The sequence below is a fragment of the Callorhinus ursinus genome, unplaced genomic scaffold (genome assembly GCF_003265705.2).
Source record: "Callorhinus ursinus isolate GAN/ISIS: 27379988/994484 unplaced genomic scaffold, GSC_fseal_2.0 scaffold94, whole genome shotgun sequence".
In the NCBI taxonomy this organism is placed as follows: domain Eukaryota; kingdom Metazoa; phylum Chordata; class Mammalia; order Carnivora; family Otariidae; genus Callorhinus; species Callorhinus ursinus.
The window spans coordinates 2,081,102-2,101,664 of record NW_027397156.1 but is presented as its reverse complement, the minus strand read 5'-3'; the positions used below and the strand labels follow the sequence as shown (position 1 = coordinate 2,101,664).

The window sequence follows — 20,563 nt, the reverse complement described above, 5'->3', positions numbered from 1 at the left end:
ACGAACACCAGCTCAGAGAGGCAGCTGGTGGTGTTCGGGGAGGAGGAAGCGTGTGTCACTGTGTGTATCCGCGAGGGCTGCGCCCCGCCCGGGGGTGCAGCTCAGACGGGCAAGTGCTGGAGGTTGTGCTGAAGCTAGGACTTCTGGGGGGTGGGGGGAACACAGGTCTCAATTCACCCCCCCCACACACACACACATGTCGCTTCCTCCTCCTGGAACACAAACTCACACTTGTGTTGGGGGTGCAGCTCAGACCGGCAAGTGCTGGAGGTTGTGCTGAAGCTAGGGCTTCTGGGGGGTGGGGGGGACACAGGTCTCAATGCACCCCCCCCACACACACATATCGCTTCCTCCTCCTGGAACACAAACTCACACTTGTGTTGGGGATGCACAAAATTGGCAGGCACGCATTACAGTTTCTCTTGGTCCTTTCTCTCTCCCGCACACATGCGTGTGTAGAGCACACACAACCCTGCAGCCTCTCCCTCGGTACAGCTCCAGCGCAGGATTACGAAGTCTGGGGCTCCTGCACGCCAGGGCCCTGTGGGCTGGGCAGGTAGGTAATCAGCCTCCAAAGAATCCCCCCTCCCCCCCGCCAGGGAAACTTCATCTCCTTCCCCTGGCAAGCCTGGCAACCTCTCCTCTGGGTCTGATCCAGAAGATCCAGGTCCCCAGAGAAGAGTCTGTCTGTCTGCCTGTCTGTCACATACACACACGGACACACGAAGAAGAGCATCTTCTTTACAGTAAGTATATTGTATTTTTCTGTCAGCTCAGGGACGCAGGGGCAGGAGTGGGCAGGAATAGCAAGCAAGCAGTGGGGAGCCCTCCTGGAAGGGGCAAGCTGGAAAGAGGAGACTAGGGAGAGGGGGTAGGGACTGAGACAGGTGGTGAGAAAGGGAAGGAAGGAGAGGCAGAGGAGGCTGGGGATCCTGAGAGAAATGGATCAAGAAGAGGAGGAAGAAGACTACTTGTAACCCCAATTTTCTTGTATCCTGGATGGTGTGGGGGGGGGCTGAAGGAAAGTACAGGGCAGGGGGCCTGAAGCGCGGCTCTGTCAGCCTTCACAAGACGTCCCCTCAGAGGGTTCCCTCTCCAGCCATCTCCCCAGCCCCTCCCCCCGGCAAAGCTCACCTTCCAAAAGGTTCTGCAACAGGGTGAGTGGTAGGTCACTGGGCACTCTCTCCCACAGGGCCCATGCTCCCAGCCTGTGCTCTGATTAGGAGGACTGACAGCTTTGTCCTCTGGCAACAGGCTTCTGTCCGTGTTTCTGAACTCTCTGAGGCAGGCCCTGCCTGGGGTGGTGTGCTCTTATGAATCCAGAGGTGGGTCCTGGACAGCAGTGACTAATCAGCTACAGAGACCCGCGTGGTACTTGTCTCTGTGTTCAGGGTACGGCCCTGGAACTAGGCTTGAGGAGACCTGGGCTAGTCCTCTGGCACTGACTAGCTGTGTGACTTGGGCAATCAGCTGACCTCTCTGAGTTCCATTTCTGGCCTATAAATTGGAGATGCTAATCTTGGTCCTGACACTACTAAGCTCTGTAAGATCTTCTTAAGGTTTAAACAGACAAAGGATGTGAAACTGGCTCATAAACTGACACGTACTGCTTGGATAAGGAATCATGTCTGTGCACAAGTGTGCGCTCTGTACATGGGTGTGGGTCCAGGGTTGCCTGTTTGTGCACAGGTCACGATGTGAGTCTGTGTCCTGCCAACTCAGAGTGAGATGCAGGCCAAATGGAGCCATGGAGGCAGCTGAGTCACGAGCCTTTGGATCTGGATTTACCCTCCTCTGGCTGTGTGATCTTGGGCTGGTCCCTGCCTCCTCTGGTCCCAAGGTCCCATCCAGTAAAATGACAGTCCTGTGCTTCATGCTTCAGACACCCAGCCTTGCCCTCCAAGCCAGGCAGGGCTGGTCCCACGTGATTCCCCAGGGACCAGTGGGCCATGGGGGAGAGAGCTAGGAAGAAATCATCGATAGGGTTAGGCTTGATGCAAAGGAAATGGGGAAGAAATGCTGTAAGCCTCTGCAAGAGGAGGACCAAGGGCCAAGTGTGGACAAAGGAGAGCAGGAGTGGGCCGGAAGTGTTGGGGTCTTCTACATTCATCTGGTCCGAAGGCCCAGGAGCCCAGGAGGAAAGGCAGGGGAAAGACTGCTGGGGAGGCAGCAAGCCGGAAACTCCCCTGGCCCTGCGCCTCAAATGAGATTGCATGTCTTCTGGAGCCCGCTGGAGGAAGAAGGAAGAGCAAGTTTATTCTTTTCCAAACTCCTTTGCATCCTCGAAGCTCCATGTCTCCCAGTCGGCGCTCTCCCTTCTTGTGTAGTGGCGGCCTCTGGGCCCCAGCTGCAGGGTGGTATCCAGAAGTATTCCAGGCCTGCTGCCGCCTCGCCTCTGCTCTCCACCCCCTTCCTGCTTCCTACCTCCTCAGCCACCCCTTTGCACCCTTCTTTGCCCTCCACCACCTCCCTTGAGACCCCATTTTTCTCACCTCCATCCCGCCTCCCTTCCCTCTCTTCTCCCACCCCCCCACCCCTACTCGCCACCCTCCTCTTCCCCTTCCCACTCTCTGCCCCCCCAACCCCCCCCACCCCCACCAGTTCCTTACTGGGAGCACTGGCAGGTCTTCTTCTCACTGAGGAGTCTCTTGATCTGAGACATCCGCTCTGCCTGGCGCTGTCCAGGAAGAAGGAGGGGAGTCGTGAGGGTCCCAGGTCTCCAGAAGGGAGGTGCCCCTTGGAGGGGGCAGTGGGGAGAGCCGGGAGAGGAGAAGCAGTCACTGTGGCTGAGGCCATCTGTCCCAGAATTAACTCTTTGCTCTTTCCAGTCTCTCCCTCTGCGTGGGGCCTGGGACAGGGCCCAGTCTGCTGTGAGGGAACGGGGTGGGCGGGCAGAGAGCCTGAGCAGAAGCAGCTCACATATACAGAATACCTTTGTTGCTCTACCAGCCCCAGGGGCTCGGATGCCCTGTGGGGAGTGAAAGGGGGGGTCTGGGGCGGCTCACTCACCCTGCGGTGCCAGCATTTAACACAGCAGAAGATGCAGAGCCCAATGAAAAGCAGAAGGCCTAAGATCCCGCCCAGCACAATGGCCAAGAGCTTTGGCCAGGCCTTGGTGAACACTGGGGACAAAACTGCAAGCAAGAGAGAGAGAGATGTTTCAGCTCACTGCCCTCTGTCAGGGTGCCGGGCGTTCTGGAGGGCCCCAGGAAGGCCTCGCTGCCCAGCTACACTTGGGGCTCAGCCTTGGGCCGGGAGAGCAGGGCAGGGTGCACAGGGCTCTCACAGGCCGCCAGGGCTGAACGGGAAAGGCTGGGGCAGGGGTTTTAAGGTTTAGAGACTACAGGGCACTCCGGGGAACTGGAAGCAGCGGTTTCAGGCTGTGCACAGGGCACACCTGTGTGTGTGTGTGTGTGTGTGTGTGTGTGTGTGTGTGTGTGTCCAGGTTCTGAAAGGAGCCAAGAGAGGCGGCTCTTGGTCAGATAGGCTCCATTCCTGGACGATAGACCTCAAGGAGGTGGTAACTTGTGGGGTTACAGGTAGGAACCACACCTCGCCTTACGTCATTCCCCGTGCGTGTCCAGGCAGCAGGAGAATAACCCACCCCTCTCAGAGGAACTGGGAGGCTGGGACTCTGGGTGGTCTCCTCCAACCCGGGGAAGGTCCCACAGCTGAAGAGGGAGGGCCCTGGGGTTAGGCCATGGAACCTGGATCCTCACTCACCCTCGACCTTGGAGGCCAGCAGGACTTTGTCCTTGTCACTCAGTAGACACTGCCATGTTCCCCTCTCAGGGTCCACCACCGATACCAGCTTCTGCTTCTTCGAGACTTTGGCAGCCCGCTCTTCCAGGTTCAAGCTCAGAGTCAGCTCAGGGGAGGTGGGTCCTAGCACCTCGCAGGTCAAATTGTTCTGAGACTTAGTCACTGCAGAGGGATAAGAACCTGAGGCTGGGAGCCTGGATCTCTGAGCTCCTGGCACCTCCATACTCTAAGGGGCTTCAGTAGAACCATCAAAATGCTTCACACAGATGATCCTCTTTGAGCCTCTCGGAGCACATTTTCAAGCAGTTACATAAAGAAAACACAGCTTTTGAGGCTCAGGGTCTTGGACTTGAATCTTAGCCTCACTGCTTACTATCTGTGTGTCCCTGCAAGTTACTTGACAACCCAAGCCCCAGACATTAATTAAATACACAGTAAATTCACAAACACATGTAAAGCTCTTGAATGGGTCTGGCACATTTGAAGAAGCATCAAGTATTAGCCATTATTATTTGTGGAGTTATGATGGTGGGGGAGATAAGGAAGTGAAGAGTTCAGTGTGGATGGAGCCTGACATTACCTTTATCGCTATCATACTAAGAGCAGATTTTATTATCCTCATTAGGAGAAGGAGGCCCACAGAGGCAAGGGGCTTAGTCAGGGCCACAGAGGGTTGCATGGAGGCAGAATTAGAGCCTGGTTCTCAGCTTTCACCCTTTGGGGATTCTCAGCAGAGCCCACCCCAGGCTGGCTCATGGATGTCAAAGAAGGACATGTGGATTCCAGTCTCCGTTCCAAACCAGCCCCAAACCAGAAGGCCCTGGATCAGCTCCATCAGGAAACTAGGGCCAGGGCCGAGGCATCCCTTTCAGGGCCAACCCAACCTCAGAGCCCTGGACCACGCCCGTCCACTTCCCGCCCCTGCTCAGCCTACCTCCTCACCTCTCATCACCACGAGATTCACTTCCCGCTGCAATGTTCCCTTGGCAAGACTCAGGGTCAGGTTTCCAGAACCAGCATACTGAGACAAAGCCTGGGGCAGGATAAAGCTGAGCGGGGGAAAACTCTTCATCTGGAGTCTGGTGTGGTGAGTATCTTTCAAAGATAGCTTCCCATTCTCCAAGATGAAGGAGATCCAGAGCCGGGAAGAGGGAGTCCCCTCTGCCCGCCACCTCAGCTCCCCGCTCAGGTTTTCATCTTTGAAGTTAAGCGGGAAGGAGAACTCCACCTGCTCCCCTTCTTTTGTATAGACTGTGTTAGAGACCTTCTGGAAAGCTGGAGGCGGGAAGAGAGAGAAGCTGGGTGAGGAGAAAGGAAGATGAGGGTGTACAGGGTAGGGTGGGCATGGGCTGGGGGCGGTAAAGAGATGGAAGGGAGGGACCAGGTGGGTCCAAACCCTTAGGCTGCCACTTCAGGCCCTTAAATTCCCATCTACCTCTCCCATCCTCTCTGGTCTCTCCACCCCAGCACGTTCCCAAGGCAGCACCTCCTCCCCCTAGAAGCCCTCATAGAACAGCCCAGCCACAGGAGACCTCTCCCTTCCCAGGATCCCTGGAGCACAGAGGGCATTTGGCATGCACTACTTAGGTGCATAGTTTATCAGCCTTCGTAAGATAAGAGCAAATGCCTGCCTCGGGCTTACTATATGTCATGCATTACACACATTCATTCTCACGGTAACACTACAAGGTCGGTACTGTCACGGTGAGCCTCATCCCTGAAACCAAGGCACGGAGAGGTTCGGTAACTGGCCCAAGGTCTCGCGGTTAAGTCAGAGCCGGGATTTCCTCGGGACAGATTTCAGCTCCAGGGGGACTGGCCCTAGCTGCCCTCTGTTGGCCTGCAGTGGACCCAGGAGCCGAGCAGTGAGAGCAGAGGGCGGGTCTGTCTGCCACTGAGGCAGAGGGGAAGACTGCAGGGGGGAAAAGCGCCCCTCTTACCCAGCACCAAGATGTTTATGTTGAACACCACTGTCTTCTGGTTCTGGGAGATGGTGCATGTCCAGGTACCGCTCTCCTGCGGCTCCACCCCAGACAGTGAGAGGCTTTGGCCACTGCTCTTGCTTTTATTCCCTGGACCTTTCCATTGCACGGAAGGGCTACTACCAGAGGGGCCCTCCACGGTCAGGGTCAGCTGCTGCCCTTGCAGCAGGCGGATGTTGCTGCTGCCGCCACTGCCGGTGTCCCACTTGGCAGTCACTGTGGAGGAACAGGCCACCCGTGTCACACACATGCTATCCCCAAGGGGAAGGAAGAAGCCAGGACACCAGGAGTGTCTCTCCATTACCCCCCGCCAAGACCCAGCAACCCAGCCCCAGCCCGGGGCAGAGTTATCCTCTCTTCCTCCTGCCGCCTCCCCTTCTCTCTGCTTCTGTTGCTCTCCCTCCTTCCTCGGGCTCCTGCCCTTCTTTCCCCGCCCCCCACCCCCCAGGTTTCTTCCTTTCCCACTGAGCAACCGGAGGCCCGAGGAGGGTTTGAGGAGACGTGGGGGCCCCTCTGAGCCGTCTCGGGACTGTGGAGGGTCCATGAGCTCAGGGCTTGGCTCTGGTGCATGAACGGGAGTCAGAGAGAACGGCAGGTTGGTTGGAGGGATCCTCATCTACTCACAGTTGAACACCAGCAACTCCACCTCTTGCCTCTTGCCCTCTACCTCACAGAAGTAAACCCCTGAGTCTGCTGCTTCAAGATCCTTGATGATCAGAGGAAAGGATCCTTGGTCCCACAGGTTTTTTTTCGATTCGACGCGATGCCTCAGCTTGGAGACACCTGGGAGCAGAAACCATATGGAGGAGGTTGGGGTAGCCTGAAGGCATGGCATCCCTCGGGAGGGCAAAGCCCACAACTCTTCTGATCTCGGTCCCTAACTTCCTGCAGAATCTGCCCCGAGTCAGAAAACCCGAGACTGGTGAGGCCGTCCCATCATACTCACGTAACTGGCCAGGACAATATCTTGTTAATCCGAAATAAAATAATATCCTTATTTCAAGAGCACCAACTCCTACAGGGCCCAATACTTGACACGCATCATCTCAAGTGATCTTCACAACAATTCCAGGAAGTAGGTACTGTTTGGCCTGTTTTGCAGATTATGTAGTTGCCCCGCCTTGTACTTACGCACTGGTGGCAGGAACATAAATGAGTACGATTTCTTTGGAAGGTAATTTACAATATCTACCAGAATTACAAATGCACATACAAAAGTACCTGTCCACCAAGAAAGACTAGGTCAAGTAAATTATAGTTCGCCCCTTCAGTGCAATGCTGTATGAGAAGAAGGAAGCTATCTACTGAATGGAAGAATAGCTAAGAAACATCATTAACTAAACAAAGCAAAATATTAGACAGGCTACCATTTGTCTACAAAGGAGGGAGAAATTTATCTTTATCTATCTCTCTGCAGATGCCGTGTATAGGAACACATGTTTCCAAAAGTAAACAGAAGAACATGGTAACTTGGGTTGCCCCGGGACAAGCGTGGGAGGGGGCTTCTCACGACATACCCTTTCCTACCTTTTGGATTTGACTCCAGTAAGTGGCGGAGTCAGGATTAAAATCCAGGCCTGTTAGGTATACTAGCAACACTGTGTCTGGAAGGTTCCTCAGGCGGGGCCATGTGGCCTCCTCCAGTCTCCTCCCTTTGTACCTAACCACCATCACCAGGAGGAAGTTCTTCTCTTTAGCTAATCACTTTCTGGGTGTGGCGGCAGCCCCAGAATTCCTGTAGAGGGAGGGCTTTAAAGGCTAATCTTACACAGCAAATGCACAATTTTTAGTTAAAATACGTATTTGGAGGGATGAGGCGAAGGTGGCTGAGAGCAAAACCCCACCCTCAAGCCCTTGGGCTCCGCTTCCGTCCCCCCTGAGCAGTCACAGACCCTCTCCCTGTTTTCTCCTCGGTGCGGGAGTCTGGGGGTCATGCTGGCCGAGCATTCTCCCCCACCTCCTGCTGCCCCCACTCCCCAGGCTCATCCTCCGTGGGAGACCTTTCCAGATGAGCTGTGACCCTGGGCTCTCCCTCAGCACTGCCCCAAGGGCCCTGTACTTGACTCTGGGAGTCCCTGCCCTCTGGCTCTTTCCCTGGCTCTGCACTTTGTGTAGCTCCCCTGTGGCTCGGAAATCCTGTTGCATTCTTTTCACAACTTACCAAGCTTCTTAGACTAGTAGCCCCCTCAGGTTCTACCTCCTTTTCTACCTTTTTGGTCCTCTCCTCCTTCGTGAGCACCATTTCCTTTTCTTCATCTTGGGCTCTTGCTCTGAAGACTGCATTTAAGTGTTACCCAGACTCTGTCTCACGGTCTCTTCCCCATTTCCACAGACATTCTAAATCCCAGGGCAACGCGTGTCAGCGCTGTGAATGACTCCCAAATTGATATTCCCGGCCTCAACCTCTCTCCTCAGTTCCGGGCCCACATTTCCAATGGCCCAAGGCATAACTTTATCTGAAAACCCTGCCATCCCCCAAAACTCACCGGGTTGAAAATGAAGTGGGTCACCCTTTTCCTAAAATAACTTCCTCCTTGCTTTCCTTTTCCTCTTCTGGGCCCTGTCACTTGGGCAGGCTGTCACATACTTTGTAGAAGAGATCGCAAGGTGGTACAAGAGGTCTAAGAGTAGGTGTGAGTCTGGGATAAATCGTGGAGAAGACCCGTGTTGCACCAAGCCTTAAAAGAAGAATAGGCAGTGCGCCAGAACGAAGGGGGAGGAATGAACACATCCAGGAAGTGGAAAGGCTCCAGGAGAGCAGTATAAGCAACCACCTCAAAGCAATGAGGAAACCACGAGGGTGTCTAGGTTTCCAGCTGGGAAGCTGGGGGAAGTGATGGCCAGGTGGTGAATGTCCAGCAGAGGCTTCTGGGCCGGGTCCGATGGACTAGAGGTGACATGTACAAGGCATTGCTTTGGAAGTCAGTACCGAAGCAGATGGAAGAGAAATCAAAGTAGGAGGGACCAGGAACAGAGAGAATTGCCCAGAAGCTTCCTCTGTAATCCAGGTGGGGGAGTTCTGTGGTCAGGGCTAATGACAGTGCCATTCTCACAGGAACAAAGAAGATTGTTAAATAACAAAAATTCAACTGAACTGTAGGGATCTAATTGGCCTTATTAATGGATTCATGAATTGGGCAGCATCCTATCTAGCAAGTAAAGGGGAGCTCTGAAGGGCTACAGAGAAGGAAAGTGTTTGGTTGTTTGTTTTAAGGTATTTATTTATTTATTTGAGAGAGAGAGAGGGAGAGCCTGGAGGGGGGAGGGGCAGAGGGAGAAGCAGACTCCCTGCTGAGTGCAGAGCTCAACACAGGGCTGGATCCCAGGACCCTGGGATCATGACCTGAGCCGAAGGCAGATGCTTAAGCTTAACTGACTGAGCCACTCAGGTACCCCAGAAAAGGAAAGGTTATTAAAGGTAGAGAGGAAGTGGAGAAAAGGAAATTATTAGGAAAGACTCCATTGTTTTAAGCAAGATCACCCTCGTAAGGGAACCAGAAGGGGTCCATCAGTAAATTTCCTAGTGCTGACCAGGAAATTCCCATGTTGACTAGTTAAAGGTCACATTTCTGGGGGTTGAAACTGCAGTTAGGTTTTAAGTTAGTAAAGGTATTAAGTCTTGGTTTATTGACTTGGGGCCTTAGCCTAAGTGACACCATTTTTGGCCTGTCACTTTCATTTTAATAAGATGAAACAGAAAAACATTTTCAAAGGAAGGAATGGTCATCATGGATGACTGATGGGAAACCAGGGATTGAAGCAGAGGAAAAAAAAAAATCCTGACTCTGGTTCAGAAACTGGGGGAGTCACGAGAGAGAAACTACCCTCATCAGAGATCAGGAAACTGAGAAAGCAAGCTGTTCTGGAGGAAAGTCAAATCCTAAAACAGAACAAAAGCGCTGATACAAAAGAGAATTTTTAGAAAGGAGCACATTGGGAGCACATTGGGGGCACCTGGGTGGCTCGGTCGTTAAACGTCTGCCTTCGGCTCAGGTCATGATCCCAGGGGCCTGGGATCGAGCCCCACATCGGGCTCCCTGCTCAGCGGGGAGCCTGCTTCTCCCTCTCCCACTCCCCCTGCTTGTGTTCCCTCTCTCGCTGCGTCTCTCTCTGTCAAATAAATAAATAAAATCTTAAAAAAAAAAAGAAAGGAGCACATTGTTTCAACCTCACAGGCAATCAAAAAAATGCAAATTAAAAAAAAGATATATTTTTCAACTATCAAATTAGCTAAAAAAAGAAAAAGAAAGAAGGAAAGAGAAGTGTTAAATAATGCTATTCAGTGCCGGTAAGGGTACTACTAGTGGAAAAGGCACCGTCAGCTAGACTTAGTGTAAACGGATGGAACCTTTCTGGAAGCAGTCTTGCAGCATATACTATCTATTATTTAAAGTTTATGTCCTTAATTTCATTTCTAGAATGTTATCCTTAATACAATAATTTAAAAATGCAAACCAAAATGTAGATACAAAAATAATAGTGTTGTTAATAGGGTACAACATTAGACAAAAAGATAATGTCTGTATATTACAGTACATTAATTTGATGGAATATTAGGTTGGCACCAAAATAACCCAAATAATTTTGTTTTCTTTCTTCCTATTTAACCCATCCCCCTACCCACCACCCCTCTGGTAACCATCAGTTTGTTCTCTATAATTAAGAGTCTGTTTCTTGATTTGTCTTTCTTATTTTTTCCCCTTTGCTGGTTTGTTTTGCTTCCTAAATTCCACCTATGAGTGAATTCATGTGGTCTTTGTATTTCTCTAACTGATTTATTTCGCTTAACATTATACTCTGTAGCTCCATCCATGTTGTTGCAAATGGCCAGATTTCATTCTTTTTTATGGCTGAATAATATTCCAGTGTGTGTGTGTGTGTGTGTGTGTGTGTGTGTGTGTGTGTGTTTACACCACATCCTCTTTACACCACATCATCTATGGGTGGACACTTGGGCTGCTTCCATATCTTGGCTACTGTAAATAATGCTGCTATATACATAGGGGTGTGAGTAAATACCTAGGAGAGCAATTCCTGGGCCATAGGGTAGTTCATTTTTAATTTTTTGAGAAACCTCCATACTGTTTTCCCCAGTGTCTGCACCAGTTGCATTCCCACTAACAGTGCAAGAGGGTTCCTTTTCCTCCATATCCTCACCAACACTGGTTGTTTCTTGTGTTTTTGATGTTTGACTTAGCCATTCTGACAGGTATGAGGTGATAACACATTGTAGTTTTGATTTGCATTGATTTGCATTTCCCTGATGATGAGTGATGTCGAGCATCTTTTCATATGCCTGTTGGCATATCTGTATATCTTCTTCAGAGAAATGTCTGTTCACGTCTTTTGTCCCTTTTTAGAAAGAATTATCTGTGTTTTGGGTGTTCAGTTCTATCAGTTCTTTATATATTTTAGATACTAACCCTTAATCGGATATGTCATTTGCAAATACCTTCTCCCATTCGGTAGGTTGCCTTTTAGTTTTGTTGATTGTTTCCTTCACTGTGCAGAAACTTTTTATTTTGATGTAGTCCCAATGGTTTAATTTTGTTTTTATTTCCCTTGCCCCAGGAGACATTTTTGAAAGAATTTGCTACAGCTGATGTCAAAGAAGTTACTGCCTGTGCTCTCTTCTAGGATTTTTATGGTTTCAGGTCTCACATTTAGGTCTTCAAGCCATTTTGAGTTTACTTTTGTGTATGGTACAAGAAAGTGGTCCAGTGTCATTCTTCTGCATGTTGCTGTCCAGTTTACCAGCACCGTTTTTTGAAGAGACTTTTTCCCATTGGATATTCTTGCCTTCTTTGTCAAAGACCAGTAGACCATATGTGAGTTTATTTCTGGGTTTTCTATTCTGTTCTATTGATCCATGTGTCTATTTTTATGCCAGTATCATACTGTTTTGATTACTAATGCTTTGTAATATAACTTGAAGTCTGGAATTGTGATGCCTCTGGCTTTGGTTTTCTTTTTCAAGGTGCTTTGGCTATTCAAGGTCTTTCATGGTCCCATACAAATTTTAGGATTGTTTGTTCTAGTTCTGTGAAAACTGCTGTTGGTATTTTGATAGGGGTTGCCTTAAATCTGCAGATTGCTTTGGGTAGTATAGACATTTTACCAATATTTGTTCTTCCCATCCGTGAGTATGGAATGTTTTTCCATTTCTTTGTGTCATCTTCAATTTCTTTATCAGTGGTTTATGTTTTTCAGAGTACAGGTCTTTCACCACTTTGGTTAGGTTTATTCCTAGGTATCATTATTTTGGGGGCAATTACATTAAAACAATTTTTAATGAAATGAAAAATATTCATAATAACACATTTTAAAAGTTGCATTGGAGTAGTCTTTACTTTTTAGTTTTGAATTACAAAATTTATACAGACTCAGCACTTCCCTTTTCCTTTGCCTACCCTTCTAATATTACTGTAGATATTTTGGTGTGGATTCCTCTATACTTTTTTCTTTGCTCATGCAAACATATATTCACACACATTGAATTTTTAAATTAGAATGGGATTATTCTGGAGTGCCCGGGTGGCTCAGTTGGTTAAGCATCCGATTCTTGGTTTCAGCTCAGGTCATGATCACATGGGTCATGGGACTGAGCCCCGCATTGGGCTCCATGCTCAACAGGGAGTCACTTGAAGATTCTCTCCCTCTGCCCCCTCCCCCCACTTTCTCTCTCTCTCAAATAAATAAATAAATCTTTAAAATGGGATTATAGGGGTGCCTGGGTGGCTCAGTCGTTAAACATCTGCCTTCGGCTCTGGTCATGATCCCAGGGTCCTGGGATCCAGACCCACATTGGGCTCCCTGCTTGGCGGGAAGCCTGCCTGCTTCTCCCTCTCCCACCCCCCTGCTTGTGTTCCCTCTCTCGCTGTGTCTCTCTCTGTCAAATAAATGAATAATCTTTGGGCGCCTGGGTGGCTCAGTTGGTTGGGCAACTGCCTTTGGCTCAGGTCATGATCCCAGAGTCCTGGAATCAAGTCCCGCATTGTGCTTCCTGCTCATTGGGGAGTCTGCTTCTCCCTCTGACCCTGCTCTCTCTCTCTCTCAAATAAATAAAGTAAAATCTTAAAAAAAATAATCTTTAAAAAATGGGATTATATTAACATACACTTACTCTTTCCACTTAAAATATGCTAGACATCCTTCTAAGCATATACACGTGGAGCCTCTTCATTTTTTTTGTTTGTTTTATTTTGATATTATGAGAGCTAATCTTTTTATTCTCTTGATTTTTTAAATATAAGAAATAATAGGGAAATCTTGAGTACCCTTTACCTAGGTCACCCCAGTGGTAACAGCTTGCAAAATTGTAGAATATCACAACTGGGATTTTGGCACTGACACAGTCAAGATACAGAACATTTCCAACACCACAAGGATGTTGCCCTTTTCTATAGCCATATCTCCTTCCTCCCAGACCCTTCCCTCCCACACCCCTCCCTCCCTTAACCTCTGGTAATCACTAATCTGTTCTCCATTTCTGTAATCCGTCATTTCAAGAATGTTATATAAATAAAATTATACAGTATCTTACCTTTTGGGATTCACTTTTTTTTTCAGGTTGCCGTATATATCTATAGTTCATTCTTTTTACTGCTGAAAAGTATTCCATGGTGTAGGTATAGCCAGTCATCCACCGAAGGACATTTGGGTTGTTCCTACTTATTGGCTTTTATGAGTAAATCTGCTATAAACAATTGTATACAAATTTCTGGGTCAACATAAATCTTCATTTCATTTCTCTGGGATAAATGCCTAGGAGTGCATTTGCTGGGTTGTTGCATGTTTGGTTTTTAAGAAACTGCCAAACTTTTTTTCCAGAATGGCTGTACCATTATATACTCCCACCAAAAATGCCAGAGTAAACCAGTTTCTCTTCATCTTCACCAGCATTTAGTATTGTTACTATTTTTTTTATCTTGGCCATTCTGATAGGTGTGTAATGATATCTCATTGTGGTGCTGATTTGCATTTCCCTAATGACTAAAGATGTTGAACATCTTTTCATGTGCTTTTTGCCATCTCTGTATCCTCTGTGGTAGAATATCTGTTCATATCTTTTGCCCATTTTCTAATTGGATTGGGGTTTTGTTTTTTGGGGGGGTTGTATTGAGTTTTGAGAGTTGTTTACATATTCTAGGTACTAGTCCTTTGTTAGGTAGTTTGCATGTATTTTCTTACATTTTCTAAATTGTCTTCTCCTCTTTCTAGTAGACTTCTGCAGAGCAAAGTTTTTAATTTTGGTGAAGACCAATTTATGTATGTTTCCTTTTAGGGATTGTGCTTTTGGTATCAAGTTTAAGAACTCTGCCCAGTCTAGGTCCTGAAAATTCTCTCGTATGGGTTATAATTTTACACTGAAGTTCATAGTCCACTTTGAGTTAGTTTTTAAATAAGGTGTGAGACTTAGGTCAATGGTTTGTTGTTGCTGATGATCGCTTTTACCTACAGATGTCCAATTATTCTAGCACCATTTATTGAAAAGGCTATCTTTCCCTCAATGCACCATTGTAAAAAAAAAAAAGTCTGTTGGACATATTTTGAGGATCTATTAATGGGTCCTCTATTTTGCTCCATTGATCTGTGTCTAACCCCTCCACCAATACCACACAGATTTGATTAGACTAATTATATAATAAGTCTTGGAAGCAGATAGACTGAGTTCTCCTACTTTATTCTCCTTTTTCAAAATTGGTTTAGTTCTTTGAGTTCTTAGGCTTTCCCTAAAAATTTTTGAATAATCTTATTTATATCTACAAAAAAAAAAATCTTGCTGGGACTTTGATAGGAATTGTGTTAAACCTGTATATCAAGTTGGGAACTGACAACTTTACAATATTGAGTCTTCCACTTATAAACATGGAATGTCTCTCCATTTATTTAGATCTTCTCTGACTACTTTCATCAGTATTGTGTAGTTTTTAGCACACAAATCCTGTGCATGTTTGTTACATTTACCTAAGTATTTTTTTGAGCATTTGTAAATGGCATTATCTTTTTAATTTCTGTATGTACATATTCATTGCTAGGATATATGAAAACAATAGATTTTTGTATGTTTCTCTTATCTTCTGTAACCTCACTAAACTCACAAATTGATTCTAAGAGGTTTTTAAAAATATAGAATCTTAAAGATTTTCTAAATAAATAATCATGTCATTTGCAAATAGGAACAGTTCTACTTCTTCTTTTCTAATCAGTATTTCTTTTGTATCCTTTTCTTGCCTTATTGCACTGGGTAGGGGTTGCAGTACTATGTTGAATACAGGCAGTAAAGCAGATATCTTTGCTCTGTTCCTGATCTAAAGGGAAAGCATTCAGTCTTTCATTATTAAGCATGTTAGTTGTAAGATTTTTTTTAGATGCTTTTTAAACTTTCACTCAATTTGGGGCACCTGAGTGGTTCAGTTGGTTAAGCGTCTGACTCTTGATTTTGGCTCAGGTCATGATCTCAGGGTTGTGCGATCGAGCCCTGCATTGGGCTCCACTCTGTGCATGGAGCCTGCTTAAGATTCTCTCTCTCTCCCTCTCCCTCTGCCCCTCTCCACCCCCTCCCTGCTCTCTAAAAAGTAAATAAATAAAATCTTTAAAAAAATTTTTTTCGCTCAATTTGATGTACTTTTTCTCTTGAGACTTCATTGTTGACCCACAGAATACTGAAAAGTTGTTTTCAAGTGTATGGAGATTTTCCTGTTATATTTGTTATTGATTTCTGGTTTGATTCCATGTGGTCAGAGAACACACTGCACAATTTCAATTATTTTAAATTTGTTGAGGTTTAGGGTGCCTGGGTTTTTCTGTCAGTTAAGCGTCTGCCTTCAGCTCAAGTCATGATCCTGGAGTCCCAAGATTGAGCCCCACATTGGGCTCCCTGCTCAGTGGGGAGTCTGTTTCTCCCTCTGCCCCTCACCCCACTCATGCACTCTCTCTCAAATAAATGAATAAAATCTTTAAAAAAATTTGTTGAGGTTTGTTTTATGGCTCAAGATATGGACCATCTTGGTATATGTTCTGTGGACATTTGAAAAGGATGAGCATTCTGCTGCTGTAGGGTAGAGTGTTCTATAAACGTCAATTAGATCCTGTTGATTGATGGTGTTGTTGAGTTCTTCTATACCTTTGCTGATTTTCTGTGTAGTTGTTTTGTCAATTGTTGGGAGAGGGGTGTTGAAGACTCTAACTATAATGTGGATTTGTCTATTTTTCCTTTTAGTTCTATCAGTTTTCCTTCACGTATTTTGCGGACCTGGTGTTTGGTGCATACCTATTTAGGATTACTACATCTTCTTGAGGGATTAACATCGTCATTATTATATAATGTCCTTATCTGACTCTGCTAGTTTTTTTGTTCTAACATTGACTTTATCTGATATTAATATATCCATTCTTGCTTTCCGTTGATTAATGCTTGCATGGCATACCTCTTATCCATCCTTTTACTTGTCAACCTTCCTGTGTCATTATATTTGAAGTGAGTTTCTTATAGACAACATATTGTTGGGTTTTGCTTTTTAATCTACTCTGTCAAATATTTAGACCATTGACATTTAATGTAATTATTGATAAGTTAGAGCTTAAGTCTGCTTGTTCTGTTTTTTTTTTTTTAAAGATTTTATTTATTTATTTATTTGACAGAGAGAGACACAGCGAGAGAGGGAACACAAGCAGGGGGAGTGGGAGAGGGAGAAGCAGGCTTCCCACAGAGCAGGGCACCCGATGCAGGGTTCGATCCCAGGAGCCTGGGACCATGACCTGAGCCGAAGGCAGATGCTTAACGACTAAGCCATCCAGGCGCCCCATGCTTGTTCTGTTTTCTGTTTTCTTTTTCCTATCTTTCTATGGGTTACTTAAACGTCCTTTTTTTAAATTTTTTTTTAAGATTTTATTTATTTATTTGACAGAGAGAGATAGCAAGAGCAGGAACACAAGCTGGGGGAGAGGGAGAGGGAGAAGCAGACTTTCTGCCAAACAGGGAGCCCAACATGGGAGTCGATCCCAGGACCCTGCGATCATGACCCGAGCTGAAGGCAGACGCTTAATGACTGAGCCACCCAGGCGCCCTAAGTTTTATTTTTATTTAAGTAATCTCTACACCCAATGTGGGGCTTGAACTCACGACCCTGAGATCAAGAATCACATGCTCTTCTGACTGAGCCAGACAGGCGCCCCTTGAACATCTTTTTTTTTTTTTTAAAGATTTTATTTATTTATTCATGAGAGACAGAGGAGGAGAGAAAGAGAGAGAGAGAGAAGCAGAGGGAGAAGCAGGCTCCCAAGGAGCAGGGAGCCCGATGCGGGACTCGATCCCAGGACCCTGGGACCATGACCTGAGCCGAAGGCAGACGCCTAACCATCTGAGCCACCCAGGCGCCCTTGAACATCTTTTTGTAACACATTTTTTAAGAATAGTTTTAGATTTACAGAAATATTATGAAAATCTTAGAGTTTCCATAAACTCTATACCAAATTTCTCCTCTTATTAACATCTTACATTAGTATTGAACATTTGTTATAAGTAATAAATCAATATTAACACATTGTTATTAACTAGTCCATACTTTACTCAGATTTCCTTAGTTTTTATCTAATGTCCCTTTTTCACCCCAAGATCCCATCTAGGAGACCATATTACATTCAGTTGTCATGTCTCCTTTGGCTCTCCTTGGCTGTGACAGTTTCTCAGACTTTCCTTGTTTTTGATGACTTTGACATTTTTGAGGAATACTGGTCAGTTATTTTGTAGAATGTCTCTCTACTGGGGGGGATTAGTCTAATGTTTTTCTCTCGATTAGACTGGGTTTATGGGTCTGAGGGGGGGAAGATCACAGAGATAAAGTGCCACTGTCATTGCATATCAAGGGTACATACTATCCACATGACTTATGAGTGTTGTTGATTTTGATCACTTTGGCTTTCTCCACTGTAAAGTTATTCTTACTCCCCTTTCCATGCTGTACTCTTTGGAAATTAATAACTATGCACAACTCACACTTAAAGAGTGAGGAGTTATGCTCCACCTCCTTGAGAGGAAGTTATCTACATAAATTATTTGGAATTCTTCTACATAGGAGATTTGTCTCTTTTCCCCATTTATTTATTTATTCACTCAGTTATTATATCAGTATGGACTCATAGATATTTATTTTATACTTTGGGATGTAAACACTTTTAAATGTGTTTTAGAATCCATTTTATTTTACCTGTGGTAATTTTGAGTGTATCTCTTTGTACATTTTTAGGGATTACTGTAGGTACTACATTATATGTATATATAACCTATCATAGTCTACTTTTGTTATCATTTTACCTTACCTGCCTTTACATTCTTTTAACCTCCCCACTTATTATTTTATTTTATTTTAAAGATTTTATTTATTTATTTGAGAGACAGAGAGAGCACAATTGGGGGACAGAGGGAGAGGGAGAAGCAGATTCCCCACCCAACAGGGAGCCTGACACAGGGCCCCATCCAAGACCCTGAAACCACGACCTGAGCCGAAGGCAGATGCTACTGACTGAGCCACCCAGGTGCCCCTAATGTCCCCATTTATAATTAGTTGTCTTAAATATTTCCCCTATGTACATTTAGAAACACACAGATAATGTTTTCATTTTTTTTAAAGATTTTATTTATTTATTTATTTGAAAGAGAGAATGAGAGAGAGAGAGCATGAGAGGGGGGAGGGTCAGAGGGAGAAGCAGACTACCCACTGAGCAGGGAGCCCGATGTGGGACTCGGTCCCGGGACTCCAGGATCATGACCTGAGCCAAAGGCAGTCACTCAACCAACTGAGCCACCCAGGCGCTCGATAATGTTTTCATTTTTGCTTTAACTGTCAAACATAATTTAGAAAACTCAAGAGGAAAAGGAAAGCCTAATATATCTATCCATATATTTGTTTACTTTGTTCTTTCTTCCTGATATTCTCGGATTCCTTTTTCATTATTTCCTTTCTGTTTAAGGAACTTCCTTGAGCCATTCTTTTGGGGTAGGTCTGCTGGCAACAAATTCTTGGTTTTCTTTCATCTGAAAGTGTCTTGACTTCTTCATTCCCAAGGATATTTTCTCTGGGTATAGAATTCTGGGTTTACTATTCTCTTCTTTTAGTATTTGAATAATATCATGTCACTTTCTTCAGACTTGCATGGTTTCTAATGAGAAATCTGCTGTCATTTAAAATGTTACCCTGTGGGGGGCGCCTGGGTGGCTCAGTTGGTTAAGCGACTGCCTTCAGCTCAGGTCATGATCCCGGAGTCCCGGGATCGAGGCCCACATCGGGCTCCCTGCTCAACGGGGAGTCTGCTTCTCCCTCTGACCCTCCCCCCTCTCATGCTCTCTCTCTCAAATAAATAAATAAAATCTTAAAAAAAAAAAAAAAGTTACCCTGTGGGTAAGGTAGTCAGTTTTCTCTAGTTGTTTTGAAGATTTTTTCTTTAGTTCTTTAGTTCTCAGAAGTTTAATTATGATAGGTCTTGATACGGATTTCCTTAGGTTTATCCTGCTTAAGGTTTGCTCAGCTTCTTGAATCTATAAACTAATATCTTACCAAATCTGGGACATTTTTAGCCATTATTTTTTCAAGTATTTTTTCAGCCCCATTTTCCCCCCTCTCCTTCTGGGACTCCATTGACACAGATACTAGATCTTTTGTTATAGTCCCACAGGTCCCAAGGCTTTGTTCATTTTTTTCCAGTTGATTTTCTCTCTGTTGTTCAGATTGCATAATTTCTATTATTCTATTTTGCAATTCACTGGTTCTTTCCTCTGTCCTTTTCATTTTGTTGTTGAGTCCACCCACTGATCTTTGTACTTTGGTTATTATATTTTTCAGTTCTAAAATGTCCATATGTGGGCGCCTGGGTGGCTCAGTTGGTTAAGCGACTGCCTTCGGCTCAGGTCATGATCCTGGAGTCCCGGGATCGAGTCCCGCATCGGGCTCCCTGCTCAGCGGGGAGTCTGCTTCTCCCTCTGACCCTCTTCCTTCTTGTGCTCCTATCTCTCATTCTCTCTCTCAAATAAATAAATAAAATCTTTAAAAAAAAATTTCCGGGCGCCTGGGCGGCTCAGTTGGTTAAGCGACTGCCTTCAGCTCAGGTCACGATCTCAGCGTCCTGGGATCGAGCCCCGCATCAGGCTCCCTGCTCAGCGGGAAGCCTGCTTCTCCCTCTGACCCTCCCCCTGCTTGTGTTCCCTCTCTCGCTGTCTCTCTCTCTCTGTCAATTAAATAAATAAATAAAATCTTTAAAAAAAATTTAAAAAATAAAAAAAAATTTCCATGTGTTTTTTTTAATTATATCTTTTACGCTTTTGCTGAGTTTTTTCCATTTTGTTCATTTGTTTCAAGTATGTTTGTAATTGCTTGCTGAAGGATTTTTTACTGTGGCTTCTTTAAAATCTTTGTCACACAATTCTTTTTTTTTTAAGATTTTATTTATTTATTTGACAGAGAGAGAGACACAGTGAGAGAGGGAACACCAGCAGGCAGAGGGAGAGGGAGAAGCAGGCTCCCCACTGAGCAAGGACCTGATGCGAGGCTCGATCCCAAGACCTGGAGATCATGACCTGAGCAGAAGGCAGACGCTTAATGAGTGAGCCACCCAGGCGCTCCTGTCGCATAATTCTAACATCTCTTTCATCTCAGTGTGGGCATGCACTGATTTTTTTCATCCAGCTTGAGATCTTCCTGGTTTGGGGTATCATGAATGATTTTTTAAAAAATAGCTTTATTTTTTTAAGTTTATTTTTTTAGTAATCTCTACACCCAATGCAGGACTTGAATCCATGGTCCTGAGATCAAGAGTCACATGCT

The 20,563-nt window shown here is 45.8% G+C and overlaps 1 protein-coding gene across 2 annotated transcripts in view; it reads right to left on the bottom strand.

Moving 5' to 3' along the window:
* Positions 1-737: 737 nt before the first annotated feature.
* Positions 738-20,563, bottom strand: part of CD4 (CD4 molecule) — a 42,686-nt gene continuing 22,860 nt past the window's right edge. For both annotated transcript variants that reach the window (XM_073888714.1, XM_025851813.2), the window contains 7 exons: positions 6,369-6,527; positions 5,703-5,960; positions 4,705-5,037; positions 3,724-3,924; positions 3,010-3,134; positions 2,610-2,677; positions 738-2,230 (listed from right to left, as the gene is read on the bottom strand). In XM_073888714.1, the coding sequence (XP_073744815.1) occupies positions 2,200-2,230; positions 2,610-2,677; positions 3,010-3,134; positions 3,724-3,924; positions 4,705-5,037; positions 5,703-5,960; positions 6,369-6,527 (1,175 nt within the window). In that variant the 3' untranslated portion in view covers positions 738-2,199. The remainder of the gene's footprint in view (positions 2,231-2,609; positions 2,678-3,009; positions 3,135-3,723; positions 3,925-4,704; positions 5,038-5,702; positions 5,961-6,368; positions 6,528-20,563) is intronic.